This window comes from Syzygium oleosum, unplaced genomic scaffold, assembly GCF_021117445.2.
Source record: "Syzygium oleosum isolate NSW1041296 unplaced genomic scaffold, Sole_v2.1 Sole_v2.06, whole genome shotgun sequence".
NCBI lineage: Eukaryota > Viridiplantae > Streptophyta > Magnoliopsida > Myrtales > Myrtaceae > Syzygium > Syzygium oleosum.
The window spans coordinates 4,415,406-4,442,261 of NW_026607490.1; the positions used below are offsets into that span (position 1 = coordinate 4,415,406).

Consider the following 26,856-nt stretch of genomic DNA (forward strand, 5'->3'; position numbering starts at 1 on the left):
AAGAGCATTACCAGACCGGAGCATATTCTTGCTTTTAAATTATATTAAACAAAGGCAAAAAGCAAACACTCCACTAAGAGAAAGTTGCATGGAGTTCATCCATCCCCAACTTGTTAGTCACCAATCATTCTACCTGATATTTAAAATAATTCCAAAATAAAGGGCTTTTCCTCAGTGGGCATTTTCCTTTTAAAGCCAACTCAAATTTTTATTCAAAAGCTCATTCTCTCAACCCCACTCTCAAAAGCTTATGCCTTTAAACCCAATAATTGAGCTTATCAAGCAAGAATTTTGAATGGAGAAAAACCAATCACATTCTAGATCGTCCCATGTATTGGAGAAAATGTTGGTTAATCCACTAAGAAAAACTCATTAAGTGTTGTCAGTTACTCTCAAATCCCTTATCTGCTTTGCTGCATAATGTGCAGTCCATTTGGCAATCTTTACTCTTGTTGCTTCAGAAAATCTTAAGTGCTTATTGGTGCAACAAAGGTTCTTGGTTTTGTTTGGTTCTTTTGCTTATGGAGATGATTTTGCAGAAAGATGCCACCTTATCAGCATTCAGCACCAGTGTGGGAGCAAAATAGTGCAATTCCGGTCTCGTCTTTCTGTTTGCTTTTTGAATTCGGGTGTACCCTTAATAGTGATATTAAATCAAAGTTAACTCCTTTTAAAGAGATTCATTCTTTATTCCCGTGATTATTGGCCTATACCAACCTTTTAACTATGCCTTATTCTAGAGAACAAAACTGTCCTTTTTAATTGCAGGAATGAACTGATTGGGTTATCAGGTTTGCATGTCGTCTACTTAGAGGCCGCATTACGTGTATCACTAATCATTAAGACCTAATGCTTCTTAATGACTTGCTCTATGCACTTGACTATAGCAATCACCAACCAATTAATATTGGAAGAACCCCCTTCTAAAGTCTAATTTTCATGATATGACACATGGTAAATCAGGCGTGTGAATCACTCTCCACCCAGATGGAGACAGTGCATATACTTTGAGGTTTCTAATTTGACATCGACAAGGATGTTTTGTGCCCCTTGTGATGGTATTGTGCTTGAAGCTTTTCTGAGACCACAAGGTTCCAGCACTTACTGCAAAAGATAGGTTTTTTTTTTTGTGTCTTGATTATGCGGCATAATGGAGTCAATTTTATTACCAATCCACCTAATATATTCTGCCATAAATAAAAACACTTTACAGCCCACTCAGCTCAAGTACACCAGGCCTTTTAAAGAAGTGGGATATATTGGCATCTGGGCAATCAAAGGTGTCTGTATGTTTCCCACTTTTCTTTCCATTATTCTAATGTTGCTTGAATGAGCAGGTGAAAAATTAGCAAGAATTTGTGAGTGAGTGCAGAGACCTGAGCACATGTCAAATCTGCATTAGTTCAGAGCAATGCAAAGTCAAAAAGAGGTCACCCAGAAGTGCCCTCGATCTTTTTAATTCTTCTTCACCAATTGAGCCTCCCATGGCTTCAAGTTCAGGTGGTTCTAGCTTGTGACATGTTTCCTTTCTTATCGGTGAAGAAAGGAAGTGCATTTCTTAATCATCTGACAAAGGCGAAGAACCATATTTTAATCTCAATCTTTATATATGAAACATAACATCTACGATGAACGTGTCAGTTCATCAACTAAAGGCGATGCTGGTGCGCGACTGGATGCTCCGTGTTCAATTTTAGGTCTCGTAGTCTTGCTTGGCTTAATAATGCAGAGATAACTTGCCTCGCCATTCAGCACGAAAATCACGTCTAAGCAAGAAAAATTCATTTGGGCCAGTGTTTGATGATCAGGTGGACTTCTTGACACTATTTGAGATGGTCAACTTAATGAGATGGATGCAAATGATGACAACCATTCTCGTTTTCGCTTCTATTCCATGCCTTCGTATGAAGCAGATTCAGCAGGAAGATTTGAACATGTCAGACATATTTCCTCAGTTTTCTGGATTCTCGCTCACATTTTACTCCGCCTTATGAGATTTTTTGCGACGAGATCAGCTTTGAAAAGTCTCATGAAGTTGTGTATAAAGAGTAGCAGTTTGAGAAGGAACAGAGCACTCAGAATTAGCATTTTAACAATGAATCATCAGAAGCTTCTTGGACTGTTTTTTTTAGTATAAGGCCACATGAAGATATATACCGGAGAGGTTCGTTGCAAAACATGAAGTGAAGAGGCAAAATGACTTGGACCAAGAAGATATACTCCAGAAAATGTTGGGATAAACTCAAGCTATTTGACATCAAAAATTACGTGGAAGACCATAAGATGTCAAATCTAGGAATCTAGTCCACTAGGTCGGCTTCCCCATGATTCCATGGCCACTACCTTACAAATAGTAATTTCCTTGGTTTCTTTTCTACTTGTCTGCTTAATCTTTGAGTTTGGTTCTGCCACTATGATTTTCGAGTCGACAGTGGGATGATTGTTCCCATCATTTTGCTTACACAAATTTGTAATCGCCTTCTTAATCATACAATGTTTTATATTCCTTTTTCCCCGTAAATTGTCGGGATCGGAACACTAAGAGTATCCCATTAATCATCGAACTTGACGGTCTTGCATCTCATAAAAAAGGGGTAAATATACCGAAGCATACAGATCCACGCCATCATACTTGTGTCTTCAAAAGAATGGTATACAGTATACACACTCTCTGGGGAAGAAGAGAACGAGACCTGTTCACTTAGAAACAGTTGTTACAGGTCCAAGATGCTTTCTTCACTCCGACATTCTCGCGACAATGTCATTTCTTCCAGTCAGTCTGGTCTGATTCTTCTCTCCATATAGTCCAAAAACTCGAAAGTGCTCCCTCCCTACTCTCTCTATTCCCTCGCTGTCTGTTCTGTTCTCCATAAAGCTCTTCTTTTTTCACTTCCACACAATGTCATTTCATTTTCGGAATTATACCCAGAAAGCAAAAAAGTAAACTAATTCTCGCATAGCCTCGGGGTTTTCTTCTTTTAGACTTTTCACCCTTTTGCTTTTCCGCGTTGTTCTAATTTCCACCCCTCCCATAAATTGGCTTTCGTGTAAACATTGAAGCACTCGAAATCTTTGCAGACGTACGAAATATATTGACACTAGAGATATAGAGAAAGAGAAAAGCCGAAAGGGGTGGTGATAAAAAGCTGACACGAGCCACAGGGACCGTTAGCTTAGCCGGCGCCAATATTCGTTGAGCTTCTTCCTCTTCATCTTCCCCTTATAACCAAACACCAAAACACCCCCCATTTTCTTTCTTTTCAAAACTCACCAGGCCACCCACAGATCTTTCCCACTTCACAAACACACTCCCTCTACATCCGCCTCTGGATATTTTTCCGCTTTACACAGAAAGGGTCCCTTTGTTTCTTGTCCATAGTTGTTCATACATATATAGAGAGAGAAATTTGTATCTCTGGGAAGCAGAAATTTTTTGGAGGATCTTTTTGCTAGCCTTTCCTTTTGATTGGTGATGGAGAGCAGCAAAGGCTTCTCTTCTCCTCAGAGCCACGCGTTCCCTGCCGGATTGCGGGTTCTCGTCGTCGATGACGACCCCACATGGTTAAAGATCCTCGAAAAGATGCTCAAGAAATGTTCTTATGAAGGTAATGGTTAGGATAGGGAGTTCCAATTCTTGGTTCTTGGTCATCTGTTCTTTGCTAGATTCTGCAATAATCAAGAATTATCAAGCGTTTCTTTGTACGTAATTAGTTGTTCAATTTAGCGTTTCTGGGAGGGAATTCCTATAACCCTCATTAAAAGCCTTTGGATTTGGAAGCTGCAGTGTACATATGCATAAGGCTCAGAAAGGACAACGCTTAGCCTAAGGATGATGATGCTAGTCCAATTATTTATGCCGGGTTTCATTCCTTTGCTTTGGAATTCAGTCAAAATGAGATTCGTTTGAGTAATTGTTCTTGGTATCCGATGTTTGAATGGATGACTTGACAGATAAATATGTGAACCAAGGGTCGCTTGTTCAATTAGCAATGAGTAGATGCACGTATAGAGAAGGAAAAATGTCCTTGTTGACTAGGAAAAGTATGTGTTTCATGATTTCAACAGCTCGAGATGGGCTCGAAGGTTGCGAGCTGCAACCCTATCCCTTGGTTGGTTATTTAGGAGCTAAATAGTCATGGTTGAAGACAGTTAGAAAACTGTTTCGACAGAAGTTCTTAAGCTTGGTAAAATATGTGAAGTGCTTCCATCAATTCCTATTGCCCAGCAACCTAGTCTTTCTGACAAAAGTTCCATGCTTTAAATGTAAGTGGTTATGATTATATGTTCGTACACACTAGATACATATTATGAGTAAAGATACGCATGTATCAAATCGTTGAGCGCCTTTACGAACGCAAAAATCCACTAAATTTGACGCATTCTTTTGGAGTTGTTAATGCGTGTACTTACACATATGTCTGAAGAGTGCTGTGCATGTGCTAGTTAGTCATTGAGGTAGAGTTTGATCTATAGATACTGTGAAATTAATTGCATCTTGCATGATCTTGGGCACCCGAAACTTTAACAATCATTAGTTCTCGGGGACAATTGTGTTTAAGGATATTTGACAGTTTTCTGTTCATCTTTTAAACTGGCTCATGAAATGGCTGATGGATTCTAATTCATTAAGAGATTCTGAACTTATCTGTCAACTGAAAGACCTCGTGCATGATTGATTTGGTGTTTGTGATTTCGTTTATGACTACTCAATAGTCGCTCTTACATTCAAAGGACAAACCTGAACTTTGTGCCCCTTATAAAGGCTAAAGCTCTTTTTTGGTCTTGCCTAGATTGCTGCCAAAGAACTCATTTTAATTCTTAGTTATTTAATAACAATTTGTCTTGCACATTGAGATTTCGTAACTTTCTCATGTTCTGCTTCTCCTCTGTTGTGCTTTCAGTTACCACATGCGGTTTAGCAAGAGACGCCCTGAAACTGCTTCGCGAAAGGAAGGGTGGATATGACATTGTTATTAGCGATGTTAACATGCCTGACATGGACGGCTTCAAACTCCTAGAACTTGTCGGCCTCGAGATGGATCTTCCTGTAATAAGTCGGTACTTTGTCGCCGCATATGATCCCTTTTTCTCCTTAACACCATTAATATAGTCGAGAAGTACCGCTCCTTGAATTTACTACCTGAAGTATCTGAGTTTACTTGAATGGACAGTGATGTCTGTGGATGGAGAGACGAGCAGAGTTAAGAAGGGCGTTCAACATGGGGCTTGCGATTATCTCCTCAAGCCCATCAGAATGAAAGAGCTCCGCAACATATGGCAGCACGTCTTTCGAAAGAGGATCCACGAGGTAAGGGACATTGAGAGTCTTGAAGGTCTTGAAGGTCTTCAGGTAACCAAAAGCGGGTATGATTGGTTTGATGATGGGCATTTCTTTAGTGGAGAAGATATGTCGACACCGACAAAGAAAAGGAAAGACCTAGAAAATAAGCACGATGAGAAAGACTTCACCGATCCTTTGTCTTCCACGAAGAAAGCTAGAGTAGTTTGGTCTGTTGATCTCCATCAGAAATTTGTGAAAGCAGTGAATCAGATTGGATATGATAGTAAGTACTAAATTTTTTGTTAATGCATATCAAAAGCTCCTCTTTTTCCCTGACAAGCATATTGAATTCACGCACACAAGCCAATATTTCTATTCCGGAAAGGACGTAACATGTCTTGTCTGTTCCGCAGAAGTCGGTCCCAAGAAAATACTGGACTTGATGAATGTTCCATGGTTGACAAGAGAAAATGTTGCCAGCCACCTGCAGGTACATAGCTTCCCTAAAATCACACCGATGGGTCATAGACTTTACGGCAAAATTTGGCAATGCTGATGCTAGTTTGCATTATGCTCAATTTGTCTTCCTGTATCGAGGAGTTTTAGTTTATGAGCAAGTAGTTGTTATCTGTAACCGATGATGTAAACCGACTCTAAACTGAGCAAGTAATTATAGACCGCAGCTTACATTTCTTTTCTTGTTCCATTAGATTGTAAAGGCAGTGACTATTTTGCTTTATGCAGAAGTACCGGCTTTACTTGAGCAGGTTGCAGAAGGAAAATGATTTGAAAATTTCTTATGGTGGGATGAAGCATTCGGATCTAAACCCACAAGACGCTGCCAGAGCATTGAGCCATCAGAACTCCATCAATTTCCAGCAAAATGATGCTACAAATGGCAACTTGAGATTTTCGGGCAACAACTTGCTCATCCAGAATTTGAACTCCAAAAGCAATGAAATCGACGCCAGAGGGACTATAATCACCGAGAAATCTGGTACAGGAATCAGTCACTCACTCTCTCCACTGGAGAAGGAAATGAAATTCGCAGCTTTTGATGGTATTACCCCGAGATCATACCCTTGGAGAGAAGTTCCAGAAATCCAATTTCACCAAGAAAATGCTGGGAATCAACCAGAAGATTGCTTTGGCCGCATGGCTGTGCCTATGGGTGGTCTGCAGAATCATGTCCAAGTAGATCAACCACTACCCATCACGCCCATTAGTTCGAGAGCGCCTCTGACAGAATCACAACTGCCCAACCCAATTGAAACTAAGCCTTTGAATGTTGATTATGCAATCAGCAGCTTTACTCAGGCAAGTCCAGTGAAAACGAGAATCGACTCTTTTCCCGTTCCCACCAAAAGCCACACGGGAAATCAACAAGCTATTCAGCCCCCTTCCATCAACACACCAAGCATGAAAAATCAGGGCTTCAACCCAAGCTGCATTACCGATTTGGAATCTTCCCGGAGCAATATTTCTTCAACTGCCACCGAGTCCCCTTTTACATCTCCAGATGAGGTTCTACAGGTTGGATGGCTTCAGGATTACTCCACATGCCTTGGACTCCAAAACATAGAGCTTCTGGATTTCGGGGACCCAAGCATCGTAGCTGAAGTTCCACTGCACTTATACGCTGCCCTGAAGTTCGACTACGAGCAACTCTCCGACCAATCGGAGTTGCCTGTAATAAATCAAGGTCTGTTCATAGCATGACCAATGCCCTAGTAGGATCTGTCGCTTCTAGAATGTCTGCTGATGATCCGTCTGAAAGTTTTGCTTCATCTTTAAGGATTGCGCTTGTCATCTTCCTAATAAGCTTTTAGGAGATTTGATTATGGACACGTGTACAATGGTGAAGATTGGCAGATGCTAAGCTAAACGAAGCTTGCTTCTCCAAGTTTGGTCGATGTACATCAGTGCATTAGTTTCGATGTTGTGTGAAGGATAGCTAGCACAAAGGTTACATTGATGCAGGTAATGGCAAGCCTGCCCCCGGTACTTAATCTTGGACACTTCGCAATCAAAGGAAAGACATTAGAATCGTCGGAATACTTTTGCACTTCGTTCTTTTTTGCTTTTTTGGTCGCTGTCTCGCTCCATTGATCTGTAACATATATCTAAGCAAAATATATGTCATTAAGTAAACCGAGAGAAGTCTTAGGCACAAGTTGAGGAATGCCAAGATGAACTAGGATTCAACCAGAAAATACTTGGCATTACAACTCTGCATTTCGTAAATTAACAACACCATCAGGAATTATCAACATTCCAACAAACAAGTAAGTTACCAGATTTTTTCAAGTTTCCGAACATGGTTGGTAAATTTACCAACATGTGAATAATTTAGAAAATGACAAACTCCTTTGAAATTTTGATAAAATATTAGAAAATAAAGAAAAAACCTAAAAGAGAAAAAAAAAAAAAAGGAAAGAAAGAGGAGCTACAAGGATGATGGCGGCGCCTCCCACGTGCCATAGAGGGCCATGGAGCCTTCACCGAACGTTGCACAACTCCAGCTGCTGATAGCCGGAGCTGCACGACCCCCTATGTCGAGACCGAGTGTATTTCTCTTGATTTGTTCATGTAACACAATGATCAAGCGAGGCAGTGAGTTCCATGAGGAAAACTATTTTTTTCATCTATTTTCGAGTGTTAAGGTTGAAATCTTCTACCTCCAATTGGGAGCTTCAAAGAGTACAACATTGTAGAAAGGAAACGAGGAAGATCCAAAGGGATGGCGACAGTGATATATACAAGGTAGACTAGGGTCGCTTTATAATTAACCCTTCAATTCTTTTGATCATGTTTAGATGCTTGTGTTACCGTGAAAGTGAAAGATTTATCACGATGCCACGCATTTTTCCATGTGAAACGAGGACCAGACATCTAATTTTATGTCTGGAACATCATGTCTTAGGTCCCGCGGGTCTTGACTGTGTTAAACTGATGTCATTTTCAGACTTACATTATGTCAAGTAACATGGTCTGGAGATCTCAAAGAGACAAGAAAAAAGGGAAATCTTAATCATGTGATGATACACTAAAAGCTCTTATAATAAGTATAAGATAGCCAGAAGTTCGAGGAGAGTCAATCAGTACAAGCACAAATGAGATTGCACATGTCATCCCACAGGAAGCTTCTAGTGTAGTTTACATAAAATCGCAGTTGAACGCCAGTAATCACTGGTTGGATCACCAACTTGATCTCAAACCAAAAGTGGATCAACAAAAGCGAAGAACGTGCTGCAAAAGTTTCTATAGATACTCAATTTGACATAAATATTCTGGTGACCATTCCATGACACAAGGGTACAAGCAAGCAAATTCCAACAGTTCTTGGTCATGATTCAGTAGTGCCGGTCCCTCTTCATTCAGTGTCAACCTTGCCTCCATTCCATGATCATCTCTAGCATCTACGAGGACCTCAGCGTTCTTCAACCTCTCTGCACTTGTCAAGTTCACCCATTTTGGCTTCCCCCACCCAATGTCAGCCTCATACCATTGAAGCATGCACCAAACTGGAGCACTTGTAGACCTCCCCTATCACTCTTTGCCATTTCCCAAACTTCTTGGCAGCCTTGGAGACAGCCTGAAACCGCCCCATCCCCTCAAAGCCTCGAAGCTGAGGGCCTGTCGCTCTCGTGAGCCTTCCTCAGAGCGAAAACAAACTCTTTCAGCTCCAACTTATTGTGTGCCTCGATCCTCGTTAACAAGGACTCGACACAAAGTTCCCACCAAGTTTTCCAGCAGCAAAAGGAGCCATCCTTTTGTGTAAATTCACTGCTTGAGACATCACGGATGGCCTAGACGTGGACCCCTGACTCCTCTTTGCCACCTTCGGCGTGCACTGCCAAAGAAGAGCCGAGACAGCTTCTGTTTGTGTCACGTTCTCTATGAGCCCACGGCAAGTGCCTTGAGTTAGGCAATGCTCAAGGCAACGAAGAGGTAACTCCTTGAAACGCATTTGGACTTTGGTGTCGATTCTTTGGAGGATGAGAATTCTGGCCACGTTGAATTCAGGTCGTATAGGTGTCAGAGTGGGTTCGAGGGCCTTAGAAGCCCAGGACTTGACAAATGTGCTCAATGTGGCCGCATCGCCCAAGTTGTGAGAAAGGCATAGCCCGAGGGCCATCGCACCACACCTAGAGAAGGTGGCTTGAACTGACAACAGCCTGACAGTGGCTGCTTCCATGTCACTGGAATAAACACCAAGAAGAAGGAACTTTTTCATCATCTTGATGTTGGGTTGGTGAAGGATGCTTGAGAGTGGACATCGATGTGAGCTTCAACAAAGTGAACCCCACTAATAATCACATTCAAATGAAGAATTGTCCTTGATTCTTCCAGCGACCGGATAGAAGCAGGTTAGGGTGTCCGACAATGATATCCTTAGCCACCAAGAATAAAACTCGGGGGCCTTGGCTCGGACTCAGAGATCATGATCATCTTTACCATGTAACTTAATGTAGAAGAGAATGACAGGGACATGGACAGGTCCTGAGAGTTGGTCCAAGAGAGAGAGTCTGATACTCTTCAGGTATGGGGGAGTTGAAGATCAAGGTTTGATGGTTTGTCCAATTCACAAACTTCAGTTCCATGTCCATTAGAGGGAAGATCTTTGCCTCTTTTGTGATGTATTCAGGGATACGCGCAAGAAGTTTGATTGACAAATGGGGAGCAAGAGAAGACCTGACCAATTGTATTTAATAGAAGAAAGCTTCACGAAAGAGAGAAACAATCGAGCTAATATTGCCCGATTTTACTTTTTGCCCGTATGTAGTTAAGAGGCAAAACATGCCAACTTTTGGCCTGTTACAATTTTGACACGTTATCATATTCATGAACAGCTCGATTATACAGTACGAAGTGCAAGAATGCAGGAACATTAAGAAAATTTTCAAAAAGGCTACTTCAAGCACTTGCCCTTTGCAATTATGGCAAACAAACTAGCGAGCAATAACAGTTTAACAACAAAATCTTGAAATAGGCTTCTATTTCAAGAATCAAACAAAAACTCAGATTTGCACTTCAGAGAGACTGAATATATGATCTTGCGAACCAGTAAATGAGGTGTAGTGTGTTGAGAAAACCTCATAATATATTTTCAAGTTGACAAAACTGTTCAAGAGTTATTATAAGTCTGACAAATACTTTTGAAGAATTTCTAAGTCCAGGAAGTCATTTTCTGGAGTTTCAGACTTTACAAGGAACAAAAGGAAAAGTCTAAGTTCTACACAACAAAAGACAAAGTTCAAACTTTGTATACGGCAAATTGAAGAATTTCAATTTATATTGGAAACAAAAGATTCAAAAATTAAAGAACAAACCATTCTGACTTAAGTTCTAAAGTACGAGATAAGGATCAGACTTTATCCGGATGTTATCGCAAACTCAAAACAACGGCTTGTAATCTGACTTGGATTTCACAAATGGAAAGTATTGATTGATTCGATCTTAAAAAGCTATTTTACAAAGAATATTTACATCTTGAAATATCCTTGATTGATTGACAATCAGCCCCACGACAAGTTTATTTCCAAATGAAGAAGCTCTGCTTATGGAAACCGAAGCTCTGGTTATATGAGCGACTAGATTCAGCGGGATTCAGACTTTGTTACTTAACGGCTACTCAATCCTTTTCATACAAATTTGTCCAAGGTGAAAATTGGAAGATATCCTCTGAAAACTGTCTAGTGGCTAGTTTGAAAGTAGAAGAGTATAAAAGGAAACAAATTGTCAAGGAGCAGAAGTAGAGAGACGATATCCAGAATCATACATTCCAAAGTCTGAGCAAACTTCGACCAGTATAACTTGTCCATCTTGAGCTAATATTTGTGATATTAAGAGACTTGTTTTAAGAGTGATTGAGTGAGATAGAGTGATCTATCCTTCATAGAAAAATATCACTCAGAACTTGTAATCTCTTAATTGATTATCTAGTGAAATCCAGTCAGTAGGCTGTCAGTGTGAAAAATAGACGTAGGCTTGATCTAAGCCGAACCACTATGCATCTGTGTGCATATTTTTTCTTCCCTAAAACTCCTTTTATTTATTTAATTGCACATTTATTTGTTTGTCATTCAAAGATCGATCAAAATCTGAACATTGTTCAGCCTTTACCCATGATCAATTAATTTCGCATTAAAATTGATCAATTAGCATTCAAATCACCTATTCACCCCCTCTAGGTGATATTTGCTAGTCACATTGTAGTGTACATTGATCCACAAAATCATTTAAAGATCTCCTATGAATGTACAAAAACCTCTGTTTTGATCTAAATGGACTTCTTCCTTCGGCAAACATTTCCTCGGAAGATCAGGTTAATGCTAAAAACAGTTTTTTATTACGTCACAAGTACTTGTTTCCGTGTCACATAAAGATGATATCATGAACTAAAATGTGGATCAACACACTGCTTCTTCTCCCCACTCCAATAGAGAGTTATTTACATCTCTCTTGCTGCTACTACAGATGACAGCTAGCGTCTAGAAGCAGTTATGTTTTGAATAAAAAGTATAGACTAACCCTCTCGCACGAGGAAGAGATTACTTTTCATTATCTTCAGTATAAGTACAAGTATGAATGCAAGTTGTTAAGCGAGATCAAAATTATCAATACCGGTACCACATGAGCTAAATCACCCAGCACTGGAACTGAGTCACCACCAAGCTCAGATTCTGCACTTTGCTAAGCCTATATTATATTTCACAGGCACAAGAATTTGGATGAAGCAGCCTGTTATCTTCTATGCAGATCAGAGACAGTTAAAAGGGAGTGGCAATAAGAAAGGCCTACGACTTTTAACTTCTTCTAAACAACAAGTACATTCAGAGTCACCGGACATTAATATCCAGAATCTTGCCACTAGAATTTGCCTTGGGTATGGTTATGTACAACACTCCGTCTCTCACCTCTGCTCTGATCTTCTCAAACTCCACATTCTCGGGCAATGCGATCTGGCTGCTGTACCGCCCATAGCTCTTCGCGGACCACTCCTCTCCCTCTTCCTCCGCCACGGCATTCTCTGCGGTCCTTTTGGGCGACTTCTCCGCCTTGACCACGAGCATCTTCTCCTTAACCCACACCCTCACGTCCTCCTTGGTCATCCCGGGCATGTCGAACCTCATCTTGTACTCGCTCTCGCCTTCTTTGATCTCCCATGGCGTCCTCCCTCGGCTGTACCCGTCGCCACCGCTCGCCAGGGGCGATGGCCATGTGCCCGAGTAGTCAAACGGGTCCTCCATCATCCTCTCCATCGTCTCCATCATCTGTTGCACCGTCCTTGCTGTTGGAAACCTGTCCCATAAACCTGTCCAACCAGAAGGATTTTCATAATAATTGAGCTCACAAGTTATCTACGTCCATGAATGTCCACATCACTTATCAAACTGCTCGACATCCTAAACAACATAATTAAAGCTTTAACTTTGTGCATCTCTCTGCGTCAAATTGACTTAAATATTCAATGTCTCGGCGAAGTGCGAACTTGAGATTGCTTCGAAACATCTCTGCGAAAACGTCTGTCAAATTCACTTAAAGATTCAATTTTTTCATCGAAAGTGCGAACTTGGTGCCTAATTCCACCTCAATCGGAATGAGAAAGTGAGGGGCTTGGTGGCGGGTGGGCAACTTACCAATAGGAGCGACTGGGGCGGTTCTTCTCTGGGGCTGAGCCTGAACATGAGACTGAGGCCGGCGCATGCCGTTGGTGGCTCTCTGAAGGTGATCGAGGCTGTCCCTGCTGCCGTTCGCCGCCGTGACCCTGATCCCTCCGCAGCAACTGGTTCTCATCGGCGCGAACGCGAGAGAGCGCAGGGGGCGACGATACGAAGCAGGAGAGTTTGCTGCCGCCAATGACAGCGGCAGAGGGAGGACGGTGGGCTTGATGAGGTGGGTGCTCAGAGACCGCGACATAGTTCGGGCTTCGTTTGCGACGTCGAATGGATCAAATGCAAGAGAGAGAGAGAGAGAGAGAGAGCAGATTGCAGAGATTGATGCTGTACAAGAGACGCGCGAGAGAATTTATAAAGGAAGGAGACGGACATTCGAGAGAGATGGAGAGAGAGAGCAAGGGTGGCGGTTCTGGAACTGTCGGGAAGAAAGAGTTCGGGAAGTGTTCTCGGGTTCGTGGATGAGAAGAAGTTGGATTGCGCGGGACCACTTTATTCAAACTGACAACGACCACACCTCTCCTTCTTGTTCTTCCTACGTTCCGGTTCTAACGACTAAATTGATCATTGAATTTTAGCTTAATATATGATATGATTTTTAAATTTTTAATTTGTTCAATACGATCCATAAATTTTACCTCGATATACAATATGGTACATGAACTTTAACTTTTGATACGTGTTCAAATTAGTCCTTGTGTTCTATGAAAATGTTCAATGTTGTTAGTCCTTCTATTAATCTAACTTTAACAATTTCATATGGCCTGTGGACTAAATTGAATATGTACAAAAAATTCAAGGACCACGTTGAACAATTTAAAGGTTAGGGGACGACATTTGCACATTGAGCTAATGTTCATGAACTGTATTGAACAAATTAAAACTTCATGGACTATATAGCGGGAAAAGTACCAAAAAAGTCATAAACCTATTGCATTGGTACCAATTCAGTCATAAACATTTCAATTGGACCAATTTAGTTATAAACATTTTCACATTGGTACCAATTCAGTCCATCCGGCCAATTTAGGCCGGAAATCGCTGATGTGAACATCGGTGGTCCTACGTGGCATCGCTTGGCTGACGTGGATAAATTTTATAATTTTTTAATGGTTTTTTTTCTTTTTTTCTCTTTTCTTTTCTTTCTTTTTTCTCTTCCCAGAACTAGTTGGTCGGCTAGGTCACCGGCGACCCTCACCTGGTTTGGGCGAGGGCTGCCGTGCCCTCACCAACCATGGGTGAGGGAGGCAACGCCTCGCCTAGTCTGGGTGAGGGCGTCGCTACCTTTGCCAGCCAACAGACAAGTTTCGGCCCTCACTTGGATCTAGGCGAGGGCATGGCGGCCCTTGCTCGTGGCCGGCGAGGGCGTGGAGGTCCTTACCTAGATCGGCAATGGTCGGCAGGCGTCCTCGCCGGCCAACTAGTTCTGAGAAAAGAAGAAAAAGAGAAAAAAATAAAAAAAAACCATTAAAAAATCTGAAAAAATATTAAAAAATTATAAAATTTGTCCACGTCAGCATCGGTATCCACGTAGGACCGTTGGCATCCACGTGAGAGATATCCAGCCTAAATTGATCAGATAGACTAAATTTGTACCAATATGAAAATGTTTATGACTAAATTGGTTCAATTGAAAGATTTAGGTCTGAATTGGTACAAATGCAATAGGTTTAAGACTTTTTTGATACTTTTCCCACCATATTACAAATTGGGCCAAAGTTCAGGGACTATTTGTTTCATTTTCCCTTCTTTTTATTCTATGGTTTCTTTCTTTCTCTTTTTTCGAATATCACCCATGTCCATAAAAATGAAATGATAAAAGACATTTCTCATTTTTGTATTATTTTTTGTATTCAATTGAGTTCTTAAAAATGTTTTTTTTTTCAAATTGTCCCTTCCATTAACAAATTTAAAGGAGATAATCGATGTTGATGACAAGAGGCCATTGAATATCACACGCGCTCACACCATGTTTAACTAGACTTTTTAAAAAAGGAAAACCTAAAGCTCCCACCATGTTTAACTAGGACTTTTTCAAAAAGGAAAAACTTAAGCGGATAGGCAGTGACATGTGATAACTAGTAGCTAATTGCCCTTCTCTTTCATCCATGGTGAGGCGAGGGTCGACCATCGTCGTCGTGAGCACTCGTGAGAACCAAGGGCCATGACCGTACACTCCATTTAAGTGTGTATAGTGTGTCAAATGATAGTAGTGCATTGCGGTGATGTCGCCTCTCTTTCAATATATTTCTAAGGGAAAAAATCACCAAAAACCCCAAACTTTGCCGTCTGTGACACATTTACCCCGAACTTTTTTTTGTGACACCAAAAACCCCGAACTTTGCTTTTTGTGATACATTTACCCCAATGTATTTAGTCCATGGACATTTTCGTCTTTTCGCTTTTTTTTTTTTTTTCCTTTCCGCGAGGGGGCCTCGCCGCTGCCGGCGAGGGCGCCCTCGCGGCGTCGAGCGAGGGCGGCCCTCGCGAGATCCGGCGAGGACGGCCGCGCCCGCGTCGGGCGAGGTTTGCCTCGCCCGACTCGGTGAGGTCGACCCTCGCGGGCGTCGGGCGAGGGTCGACCTCGCTCGAGTCGGGCGAGGGCCGCCCTCGCCGCCCAGCGAGGGCGACCCTCGCCGGCGTCAGCGAGGTTCGCCTCGCTCGGGCGAGCGAGGGCCGCCCTCACCCGGATTTGGCGAGGTCGACCCTCGCCGGGTCGGCGAGCGGCCGACTCGCTCGACCGGGCGAGGGCCGCCCTCGCTAGCCCAGTGCGGGCGGACCTCGCCCGACGCCGGCGAGGGCCGCACTCGCCGGATCCGGCCAGGGCCGCCCTCGCTCGACGCCGGCGAGGGTCGACCTCGCCAGATCGGGCGAGGGCCGCCCTCGCTCGCCCGAGCGAGGCGGACCTCGCCCGACGCCGGGGGGTTCGCCTCGCCTGGGCGAGCGAGGGCGGCCCTCGCCCGACTCAGCGAGGTCGACTCGCCGACGCCGGCGAGGGTCGACTCGCCTGAGTCTGGCGAGGGCCGCCCTCGCCCGACGCCGGCGAGGCCCCCCCTCGCCGGAAAGGAAAAAAAAAAGAAAAAGCAGAAAAGACGAAAATGCTCATGGACTAAATACATTGGGGTAAATGTGTCACAAAAAGCAAAGTTCAGGGTTTTTGGTGTCACAAAAAAAAGTTCGGGGTAAATGTGTCACAGATGGCAAAGTTTGGGATTTTTGGTGATTTTTTCCCTATTTCTAATTTTTCTACATGTTTATCCAACGTCACCTTTAATTTTCTATTTGGCCAACAAATCACAATATAATTTGGAGGGCTCGATTTATGAAAAGAACATTAGAGATTGCATTGATGATGAGCTAAAAGTTAAAAAATACAGGACCATTCAAGTTAACAATGCTTCAAAAAACGTGGAGACAATGTGCCTCGTGTGATATATTTGATGAGAAAGGCATCACGAAATTGTCAAAACTTAAATTGTTATCAATAATGAAAATTTTTTTTATTAATTAATAATTTTCAGTGATACAAGCAATTATTCTTTTGAATTTTTGAATTATTTATTTTTCGTGAAACAAACGCACTTTAGATAACAATAAAAGCAATAGTGGTTATGTCAGAAATAGTTCTTTTGATTGTGTCCGTCTCTCCACACTCTCTTTCTAATTCCACGTTTCTCTCTTCCGCTTTGGCCACATGCACTCTCTCCCCTTTGCACACAAGTAATCATATGTGTCCCTCTACAAGTGTTTGAAACAGAGTCAAGTGTCGACTTTCCCATAGTTTGGTGGCAGAGCATGCATCCAGCCACCACTCAGACGTCGTCAAGCACAATCTCATACTCCAACCGAAGCACTTCAATGACAAATATGATCATTGATCCACACGCACGCACACAAGATTCAACCATCTTTCTCTTCTCACCTGAAACAACCATTGAAAGATCGATGCAGTGTTGAAAAAAGGTGAACATCAAGATGGACTGCAATGGACTCACAACCCAAATGCTCTCTCTCTTGTTCCTCTTCCTCTTCACCATCCTCATCTACATCAAACGTTCGCACAAGCACCACCATGGCGACATCTCATGCTCCCAACCTAAGCACCCGCCATCGCTGCGACTCCCTCTAATAGGTCACCTCCACCTCCTCACCTCCATGCCCCACCACACCCTCGCGAACCTCGCCCGTCAACTTGGTCCCATTTTCCACCTCCAACTTGGCCAAGTCCCCACCATCGTCATCTCCTCACCAAAACTGGAGAGACTCGTGCCCAAGACCCACGACCATGTCTTTGCAAACCGCCCCCAGCTCATCGCTGCTCGGTACCTCTCCTTCGGCTGCTCTGATGTCACCTTCTCCTCCTATGGCCCCTACTTGAGCCAGGTGAGGAAAATATGTGTGACCGAGCTGCTCAGCTCGAAAAGGGTGGCTTCCTTCCAACTCGTGCGTGCAGAGTAAATGGCTCGGTTACTTGGCCTACTGCAATCTCTCTCAGGGTCGGAGGTCGATATGAGCAAGATATTCTTCGGGCTAGTGAATGACGTGCTATGCAGAGTGGCGTTCGGGAAGCGTTTCATTACAGAGGGTTTTGAAGAGGGAGAGAAGAGCCATTTGGTGAGAGTTTTGACCGAGACTGAAAATTTGCTTGCTGGGTTCAGTGTGGGGGATTTTTTTCCTAGGTGGGAGTGGGTAAACTGGGTCACTGGTTTAGAGAGGAGGTTGCAGAACAACTTGGTGAGCTTGAGAGGTGTTTGTGATGAGATTATCGGAGACCATGTGAAGAAGAGAGAGACGAGGATCATGAGTTTCGATGCTGATGATGATAGGGAAGATTTATTAGATGTGCTGATGAGTGTACAACAGAAGGACTTGGAAGTGCCCATCACAGACGATAATCTCAAGGCTCTAGTCCTGGTAAACATTTCATCTATTCCCAAGTTTTCTGAAACGACTTGATGTTAATCACCACATCATCCATTAACTTAGTCTGTACATAATTTTCCTATCCAATGTCCAATGATGTTGGTAATGAGTATCGCGTGCTAATGAAATGTCTCTTTCCCTGATGCAACGTGAATGAATGCCCATCTGCATCGAAGACACAATAGTTCACATCACGGAATTACACGAGTCAAAGAGGATGGATTAGCATTAGCGTTAGCATTTCAAAATATACTTGAAAATCTTAACATGTCCGATGGTTTAGCAGCTCGAGGGAAAAATTATCATTGCTTAATTCGACTACTAAAGTGAGACTTCCTTATAGATTGTCATATGTCAACAGGACATGTTTGTAGCTGGAACCGATACAACGGCAGCAACTCTAGAATGGACCATGACAGAGCTAGCCAGAAACCCTAGAGTAATGAAGAAAGCACAAGAAGAAGTTCGCAGAAATGCACCCACGAGTGACAAGCTTGGGGAGAGACATCTCCACGACCTATGTTACTTAAAAGCTGTGATCAAGGAAACTATGCGGCTACACCCGCCAGTTCCACTGCTGGTTCCACGGGAATCCATGGAGAGATGCGTGCTCGACGGCTATGAAGTACCTGCAAGAACTAGGGTGCTCATAAACGCTTATGCTCTTGGGAGAGACAGCGAGTCATGGGACCGACCCCAGGAGTTCAGGCCCGAGAGGTTCGAGGGTAGTGACATTGATGTGAAGGACCAAGATTTCAGGTTTCTGCCCTTTGGGGGAGGACGAAGAGGCTGCCCTGGCTTTGCTTTCGGGTTAACAACTGTTGAGACTTCATTGGCCAAACTCCTGTATCATTTTAATAGGGCATTGCCGCCGAGCGTTAAAGAGTGCGATATGGACCTAAGTGAGATCTTTGGCCTGGCTATGAGGAAGAAGACACCGCTTGTTCTTGTCCCAACTGTCGGCCAACATCAGGTGTTCTAGCTTTTCAGGAGGATTTGCTTAAGAGAACGCAAGAAAACTACTAAGCTAATGCTGTATCATCTAGCTACTTTCAGTTAATAGAGAATCATGGACACTCTTTTGTTCTGATGTAAGCCAATGCAATTAGTATTATTCTGTCAATGCTGCCGTAACTGTTTCTACCAGTGTATAATATGCGAAGTTTGAAGTTCTTCCCAGACAAAGTAACAGAACACAGTTGTAAATTTGTAATTGCCAACAATCAATATCTAAGAAATGCTATATTTGCACTCGGAGATGTTGCTAAAGCAAATCCAGTCAGGTTGACAGAAATTTCCAAAAATTTCACAAAGCTGAACTGTGCAGAGAAATTTAATACGTATGCCTTACTTCGCCAGAATCTGTGTAATCCCTTCAGCAACCTCCATCTCAAACAAACAAAGCAGCCACATTCCAGGGATTCATTTCTTTATCTCAGCTTTTAACCCTGGAAGATCAAGGAATTGATTACGATTAAATTAATACTTACCATCCACTCTATGATTCTAAAGCTAAAGTCTGTATCAGTTAAAAGAAGTGATCAATAATGTCACATTCCAACTCACTTCTCTTTTTCTTTAGAGCTTTCCTCTGACTTGGACTCCTCACTTGTGGTTGAATTTAAGGCCGTGAGTTTCCCAAACGATTCCTTAGCATCCCCAAAGAAGTCCTTTACTTTATCGAGCACAGTCTTCAGCTGGTCTTGTGTTGGAAGCTAAAATTGCAGAGGGAAGAGTGGACATAAGTTTCAGTTAAGAAACGACAAACCATCCACCCCAGATAAAACAAGAGTTATACGCAAAATAAAACTTGATGTCATCATAGCCATACAGAGATTGTGTGTGTGTGTGTGTGTGTGTGTGTGTGTGTGTGTGGTAAAAAACCTACATATTTAACTCTCATGTCCAACTTCACAAGTAAGTTGCTTAAAACAGCAGATAATAAAATATAGGCTCCTCACCTCAATGACATCTGTGGTTGAAAGTGCTGCTCGCACATTACCATTTTCCTGCAAATTCGGCAATCGCAAGGTTTAATTGGAAAATCTTTTCCAAAAATACATAAATAATTGTTCATGGAGGCAGGAGGAGAATAAACGGCAAATCGAACTTGTCCAGAGTAGAGTACACAATCTGCAGACATACCACAAGCTTGTAGCCATATCTGAACTCAGTGGCCGTCCTTAGGACACGATGTTGCTTGATTGCAGTCTTCTGAATCTCCTTCTCATCCTGTAGATTAGTAACTGTGTCTCAGTAACAAAACAACCAGGCATGAGAATAAAGATAAAGCTGTACAAAGCAGGGAATGATAATTTTTGCTATGACACTGTTATGCTGCAAATAGCTAGCAATTGCCAGAATGTTTGAACAATAAAAATAGGCCTCCAAGTAAGAGCAACATCCTGAAAATTACCATGTTTTAATGTGACAAATAATCCGGGAGCAAAAGAATCAATCTCAAGAAAGACCAACATAGAATAAATAAATGTTGCTTGTTAAAGATAAATAAACAAGGAATAATCGAAGTAGTAGATTAATTTAAATCTTAATGGCAGTACGTATGTTGTAAAAGGAAAGTCTAAAACTTAAAGTTTCATGCTCAAAAAAGAAAAATACACTCATCAGTCGGTTGAAGGATTCTTAACCCAAATGTTAAGTTGTCACAAGGAAAAAAGTGGCATATGTGTAAAACTAGTAGAGATGATATGGACAATGTATGTCAAATAACTTGAGCACTTCCATCCGGGAGCAAAATGAAAAGGATTTAACTAGGCCTCTGTTTCATCTCCTGAAACTTCCATTAAATCAATCAATAATTAGCAATTTGTATTTAACCAGGTCTCTCTGTCTCTCTGTCTCTCTCTCTCTCACACACACACACGCATCATGGGCGTGCATCCTTCTCCGAGCTTTTTCAAGTGTTTGAGAATGTTTGTTTCATGGCATATGAATTTACATTCAATGTGTGCATATCCTACTATTGGATAGTGATGCAACCCGCCAAGGCATTTCTACTGGAACCTTGGTCCGAATCCAAAGAGTAATTTTACCAACGTAACCGTGTAATCATGCGCGCAAGTTATAACCTAAAGTTTGATTATTCCACGAACCTGGCCAGACGTGGTCCATTTGATTCAAAGAGCGAATGAAATAGGACATCATATTCTGCAAAACTCAAAATGTTTCTTTGAACGCTGTAGCTCTTTTCCATGATTAATTATATTCCCTGTTGGCTTGTTAAAATCATACATGGCAATACGAATGGCAATACACCACTTTCAAAGCTTTGATCTGGACAGTAACAGCAAGAAATGCTGCGCAGCAGCGACTCAGCATGAAGACCCAAAATCAAAACATGCTCATCAGCGGGTCACGTCCTTACTTGTTAAGCTTTCTTAGTTAGGAAACTTGCAGCATCCAAAGCATCGATTACATGCAGCATTGAACTTGGAACAAGAATTTTAACAACCCAAGAAAAAAGAAACTCACTCTGTAAATAACAGCAGCAAGGTTTCTGGCGAGAGTGTCCTTGTAAATGTACTTCCCCAGGAAATTATCTTTCGCCGCCACCATAATCTTGGCAGTGGTGCCGCCAGTTATCATACTAAGTGGGTACCAAAGATAAACCTGTAAAAGCAAGCAAAAGCCACCCTTTCACGCACAACACTCAAAGCCAGCACAATTTCTTTAAAAAAGAAGACGGCAGCTTGGACATTCAAACGAACATTGGCCATCCGAATGAAGATGACGAATCTGGGGTTGCCGTCGTCCTCGATCTTGGGCAGGGGAGGAGGCGGGGGCCTCTGGAACTGACGGGACTGCATGCCCCGCTTGCCCTTGGCCTCCACCACCAGCGACGGCTGGCCCCTCCGCCGCGGCGCGTGGCCGTGGGCGGGGCGGGAGGTGGTGGAGACGGAGTGCCTGGCCAGCCCGAGGGAGTCGTCGTGGGCTCGAGAGCTCGTCAGGGGAAGGCGGACCATGGCGTTCAGGGACATGCCCACTTCCATCTTTCTTCCCTTTTTTCTGGGTCTGGAAGCCGAGCGATGCTGTTGAAGGAAGTGGGTCGAGCCGATGGGGCGGCGTCGCCGTTCGCCGGAGCTGGAATTTCAGAGGTGGATGGCCAGACAGGTCATCGAGAATGGGAACTTTGTCCTATGAGGGTCGTGCTCTGCTCTTATCCACAGCAGTCGCAGAGAGAAGGGAAGGAGAAGGTGAACTTGGGGCCATCCACGTGGCTGCTGACAGGGACCGAATGGGCCCACTTCCCGGTCCCACGTGGCATTTTTTGGGCCAAGATTTTAGGGGGGTCTCGAGCACGACATAAAAACCTTAGTTTACACCATTCGCCTTTTGATTTAGATAAGAAGAAAGTTTTGCTCATCTTCTAACTTACGCATTAAATGCGTGTTGTTGATGAAATGATTCTTTTCTTCTTTGAATAAACAATTGAAAAGTTTTGTTGAGAAAAAGTAAAAGTTTAATAGGAAACCATCAGCTAATATGCATGCAATCCTACTAATAATGGGATTGAGGGGTGTAGTCAGAGAGTACCAAGTCCGGATTTGACCATCGTGCATACGGCACACACATGTACATAATATAGAGGAGTGAGAACCAAAAAGAAAAAATTATCACCACTAATATGTTCTAATAATGGTTAAATCCAAAGTAGTAAATAGCTAAAATTAACTTCACAAGAGTGAGAAAATATTGATGTGTATAAATTCAAGCGAAATTGACTTTAGTCAAAAATTCGATTTTTATAAATTATAACTTATATGTTGTTTTAGTGTGATACTTCCTTCTATTTATTAAGTTTCTTGATTATCGTCGGTGTTATGATATTAAAAATACTTTGCAATTTGAATGTGCAAGAGCAGGAGCTTTCACCAAATCTGTAAATACAAAAACCCTTGTGAAAGTATGGGCAAAGTGCACTAATGATCATTAGTAATTATCATTAACCAGACGAATTAGAAATAAGGGTACACCACATCCCTCTACAAGCCCAGACACCAATTTAACCCAAACAAGACCTAACCCAGCTCTCAAGACCCAAGAGTCAAACAAGCCCAACCCACGCTTGGGAATCAACCCCCTAAACACACCAACGCACACCCAGAAGACAGTCGTGGCCTACCCAAACAAATCAAGCAAATATTACAGCACAGCAGCTGTGCCTCTGCATTAATCCTCTAGTTAGCACATAAAGCTTGAACTTCAGCTGATAGGACTCTCTTTGCCTTGCAAAGAAGTGCTCCAAAAGCAATCCAAATGTATAATTAAGGGTGGAACTTTCTAACAAGACGAGGGGACACGACTTGAATCGATACAGACCAGAAAATTAACTTGAGAAACCTCGTTGGACATGACAAGAATATGTTTAACTCGGGAATAAAAACATAACTTCAGTTTGGTCCGCTTTTTCCAAGGATGAAAAGTTCGTAAAATATAGGCTGTTTTAGTAATGGATGAATTAGAAACACGAAACAGTGAGACCAGGTTACACGGCGACCGCCATAATCCTTGCTTGTACCATTACAACTTACAAAGATAGTTATTCTTTCTGAGTTACCAAGCAGAGAAAAAAACCCTTTTCATATTGTTACCTCAAGACAAGAAATTTGACGTCTATCAAGTTCCGAAGCTTAGCTCAAGGCCGGCAGGCCCCACCTTCTAATCGTTTTTATCTCAAATACAAAAAAAACAATAAATTGATTAAAATCATTACAGCAAGAGACTCATTTTTATCTCAAATTGATTAATCGTTTTTATCTCAAATATATTGCTTATTAAGTTGTGAAGTCAATCCAGTTAAAGCCAAAACTCAGGCTTTAGGAGCATTTCCAACAGGAAGCTGCAATGATGGGCTTTGAGTTCCAACCAAGAACCAAGCATCCCTTCTCTTCCACTATAGTGTAACCTTCACAGACCTTGAACTTTCCAAGCCATTGCTTGGCCTGCGTTAGCATTTTGATGGGCGCAGACTGGAACCCGGCTCTGCTCATCCTCCTGCGCCATTGGTCGATCCTCTCATGCCTCTCGACCCTCGCTGGCCCCTCGCAGCTCACGATGTTCTTGATTTCTTCAGCGAAGAAGAACTGCTCCATTTTGGCCCTCCTGGTGTCATACTTGGGAAGCATGGCATCTAAGGCATCGAAGATGGCAGAGTAATAATGCAGCGCCGCCATGAACCTCCCCAGGAAGAATGGCCCGTTATGGCTTGAGTCTTGCTCAACCAGGACCAGGAGCTTCGGTGAAAGCTTATGCAGAATTTGCAGGACAGAGTGCAGCGCTCCTCGGCTTTCTTTCACCACGCAGTGCAGTTGAAGGATGCTGTTTATGACTAGGACTTCGCCTTCTAGGAGACTGAAGTCCTCTGCTTGGAGGTTTTCCAAGTTGCTTTGGACCATCAAAAACTCGAAATTCACTCCCATGCCTTTTGAGTAGTGTTTTAGCTCGTCCCCAATCACTTGGAGGCCCTCTTTGCAATTCCCAACACCAGTAATCTTGAGGTGGCGGGATGATGAGCCTGGCCGTTTTGCTAGGCTGCTTATTAGGTTGCGCCACTGGTGGCCGTGACGCAGGCCTTGGGTCATGCCTAGGTCCACCACATGAATTGAACTCTCTCCCTCAAAGGCTTCCAAGATTGATTCATTCGCAATGAAGTGACCAAATTGGATGTATGGACAAATCTCATAGACGAGGCGAAGAGCCTCTTCTTTCTCGTTCGTCATCACCATCTCCCTTGCGCTTTGGCCATCGGCTCCAACAGCCCCTAGTGATTGAACCAACGCCAGGCGGTCAGCAAGGCCTTGCACAAAGCAAGATGCAACTCGCTGAAATGACGTTCCGAACACCAGAGCTTTAGAACTGAGCTCCAAAAGCAATGCAGAGGCGTGTGGCTTGTCACGACAAGCCACGGCCTCCGCACAAGTAATGAGTTGCTGGACCAGTTTCATCGCGTCTACATTTCCCTCCTCCTTAGTCTCGCTTTGGTCACCCCGCATGATGGCTGTTGCCGCTTCTTCCATGGCCTCGACCTCCAAGTACCTCTGGGTGTATGCCCATATATGATCCCTGAACTGAAGCTTAGGCAAGCTATTGAAGCTATGAGTCCACATACCACCGCAGCCACGAGACACAATTTCCTTACTCTCTATGGATTCTCCGTTGGATGGTTCTACCTTCAACCTCTTGCAATTTCTTGTGTCATCAGAGAAGGTCCCCGATACAGAGTTGTGGATGCTCTGTAGGCGGGACGTGGATGAAACTGAGTAACACTCCAGCGTCGAAAGGTTCAGGTCGAGGACATGGGATTCATCATCCTGATCTTCACCACAGAGTTCAGGTTGCAAGTAGCCTGGACTCATAATTTCACCAAACTCTGTACAAACTGTGTGAGGGAGGTTTACAAAGATTCAACGGTGGTCCAGGTTTGTTATATATAATGCTACGGATGTCTTTGGCGAAGTTCCCTTGTTAATTATGATGCATAGGAATGACCGCGCCAACGTTGTCGCACAATTAAAAATAAATCTTAGCTAGAAGCATGAAAAAAATATATTATGTCCTCCTAGATGGGGGCATATAGCAAGGCAGCATTGATCAATTGGAGAGAACGTTTTCCCACATGGAATTCCAATCATTTTGGAGTTTAATTTTATCTCCCTCGACTCAAAGCTTTGTCTAAGTCTGTCTTACTTATGTTGTCTGAACACGGCTGTCTTTTTTGATAGACAACGATTTTCTTATGTCCTGCAGCGGCTTATATTGTACTATTGTGATTTTCTTTTCACAAGGTCTCTACATTAAACTAAGCAAAAAGAACGAAATTTTCCGTAAAACTTTGTTATGAACCATAAAGTTTTGCCCAGTCATGTCTGCATTTCTTTTTGTTGTCTTCCTTTCATCGATTTTGCTCTGGTTTGTGAAAAGATCTGCAAGATGTAGCTGCGTTCCAATCATTTGATGCACTTTCTGTAGATCGTTACTATTATCCAGGTGCTGCCCTCGAATACCTGCCACCGGCGAATAGGTTTGACCAGTTCTTCAGGTGCTAACGTGCCTACTTTTTGCTTAATTTCAGGTAAGATGCATCAACCATATCCCTGAAGGTGCATCAACATTCTCGGAGCTACCCAATTTCCTGTACAGATTTCTGGTTACGCCAAGAAGTTGAATGAAATCAAATGATTAGAGCTACAAGTTGTTTCTATCTCAACCACATTAGAGTTTCTAACATTAAAGCAGAGAGGCAGAGAGACGAATTGCACTGCACTCATCAGATGAAAATTTGATAGTTTGAATAAAGGGGGTAACTCATCTGAAATCGCGTATAGGTCAAGAACTGGATCACCCGATAAATTATGGGTCCGTTCTCATATTACTTTAAGGGTGCGTTTGGTAATCATCATGTTCCCAGAAATAATTTCTGTTCAGAAACGATTTTTTTTTATTCTGTTCTCGGGAATAATTTTTGAGCATTTGAAGGCATTTGGTAACTGTCCAAAATTTATATTCCTAAAATAGAAAAAGAACGTAAATACGTTTGGTAATTGTACAAAATATTTTGAATTGTTTAATATTTCTTTCTCTTTTTTTTCTTTTTTTTTCTTTTCTTTTTTTGGTAACTATCCAAAAAATTTTGGACAAGAAGCAACTTTTTTAATATTCTTGATTAGAGCTACCAAATTTTATAATATTTTGGTAACTGTTTAAAAAAATTTGTTTATATTTTTATTCTTTTTTTTGTTTCCAGAAACAAGAAGTAACTTTTTTTTATTCTTAATTCTGTTTCAAAACTATTTCTAGGAACAAAATTTGTTCCCGGAAATAAAAAATTTACCAAAACGGATTTCTATTATTTTTTTGTTCTCGAGAATAAAATAATAGAATCAGACATTGTTTGGCCGATTATCAAACAGCCCTTTGCTTTTTCTTAGTCCAAATATGTCGACAAGTACTAGT

At 42.4% G+C, this 26,856-nt stretch overlaps 4 protein-coding genes and 1 pseudogene across 5 annotated transcripts; 2 read left to right on the forward strand and 3 right to left on the reverse strand.

Moving 5' to 3' along the window:
- The first annotated feature begins 3,058 nt into the window (after nt 1–3,058).
- Nucleotides 3,059–7,194, forward strand: LOC115680285 (two-component response regulator ARR11). 2 transcript variants are annotated; one of them, XM_030604079.2, is made up of 5 exons: nt 3,059–3,605; nt 4,902–5,054; nt 5,172–5,564; nt 5,695–5,771; nt 6,026–7,194. In XM_030604079.2, exons 1-5 carry the CDS (start codon nt 3,473–3,475, stop codon nt 6,998–7,000), a joined length of 1,731 nt encoding a protein of 576 aa, XP_030459939.1. In that variant the 5' UTR covers nt 3,059–3,472; the 3' UTR covers nt 7,001–7,194. The 2 variants fall into 2 exon arrangements, with proteins under 2 accessions (XP_030459939.1, XP_056168809.1); XM_056312834.1 differs by lacking the exon at nt 3,059–3,605 and having other exon boundaries at nt 4,924–5,058.
- A 4,612-nt stretch (nt 7,195–11,806) lies between these two features.
- On the reverse strand, nt 11,807–13,204 carry LOC115680091 (small heat shock protein, chloroplastic-like). The gene is made up of 2 exons (XM_030603828.2): nt 12,925–13,204; nt 11,807–12,599 (listed from the first exon to the last, which is right to left on the reverse strand). Exons 1-2 carry the CDS (start codon nt 13,202–13,204, stop codon nt 12,124–12,126), a joined length of 756 nt encoding a protein of 251 aa, XP_030459688.1. The 3' UTR covers nt 11,807–12,123.
- Nucleotides 13,205–16,935: 3,731 nt separating this feature from the next.
- Nucleotides 16,936–18,865, forward strand: LOC115680104 (tryptamine 5-hydroxylase-like; annotated as a pseudogene).
- A 245-nt stretch (nt 18,866–19,110) lies between these two features.
- On the reverse strand, nt 19,111–22,052 carry LOC115680290 (protein HHL1, chloroplastic). Its single transcript, XM_030604088.2, has 6 exons — nt 21,612–22,052; nt 21,376–21,513; nt 20,029–20,115; nt 19,845–19,892; nt 19,450–19,598; nt 19,111–19,331 (listed from the first exon to the last, which is right to left on the reverse strand). The coding sequence occupies exons 1-6, from the start codon at nt 21,891–21,893 to the stop codon at nt 19,319–19,321; spliced, it is 717 nt and encodes a 238-aa protein (XP_030459948.1). The 5' UTR covers nt 21,894–22,052; the 3' UTR covers nt 19,111–19,318.
- A 1,668-nt stretch (nt 22,053–23,720) lies between these two features.
- LOC115680105 (GRAS family protein RAD1-like) lies at nt 23,721–25,259 on the reverse strand. Its single transcript, XM_030603844.1, has one exon. It carries the CDS (start codon nt 25,257–25,259, stop codon nt 23,721–23,723), a length of 1,539 nt encoding a protein of 512 aa, XP_030459704.1.
- Nucleotides 25,260–26,856: the final 1,597 nt, after the last annotated feature.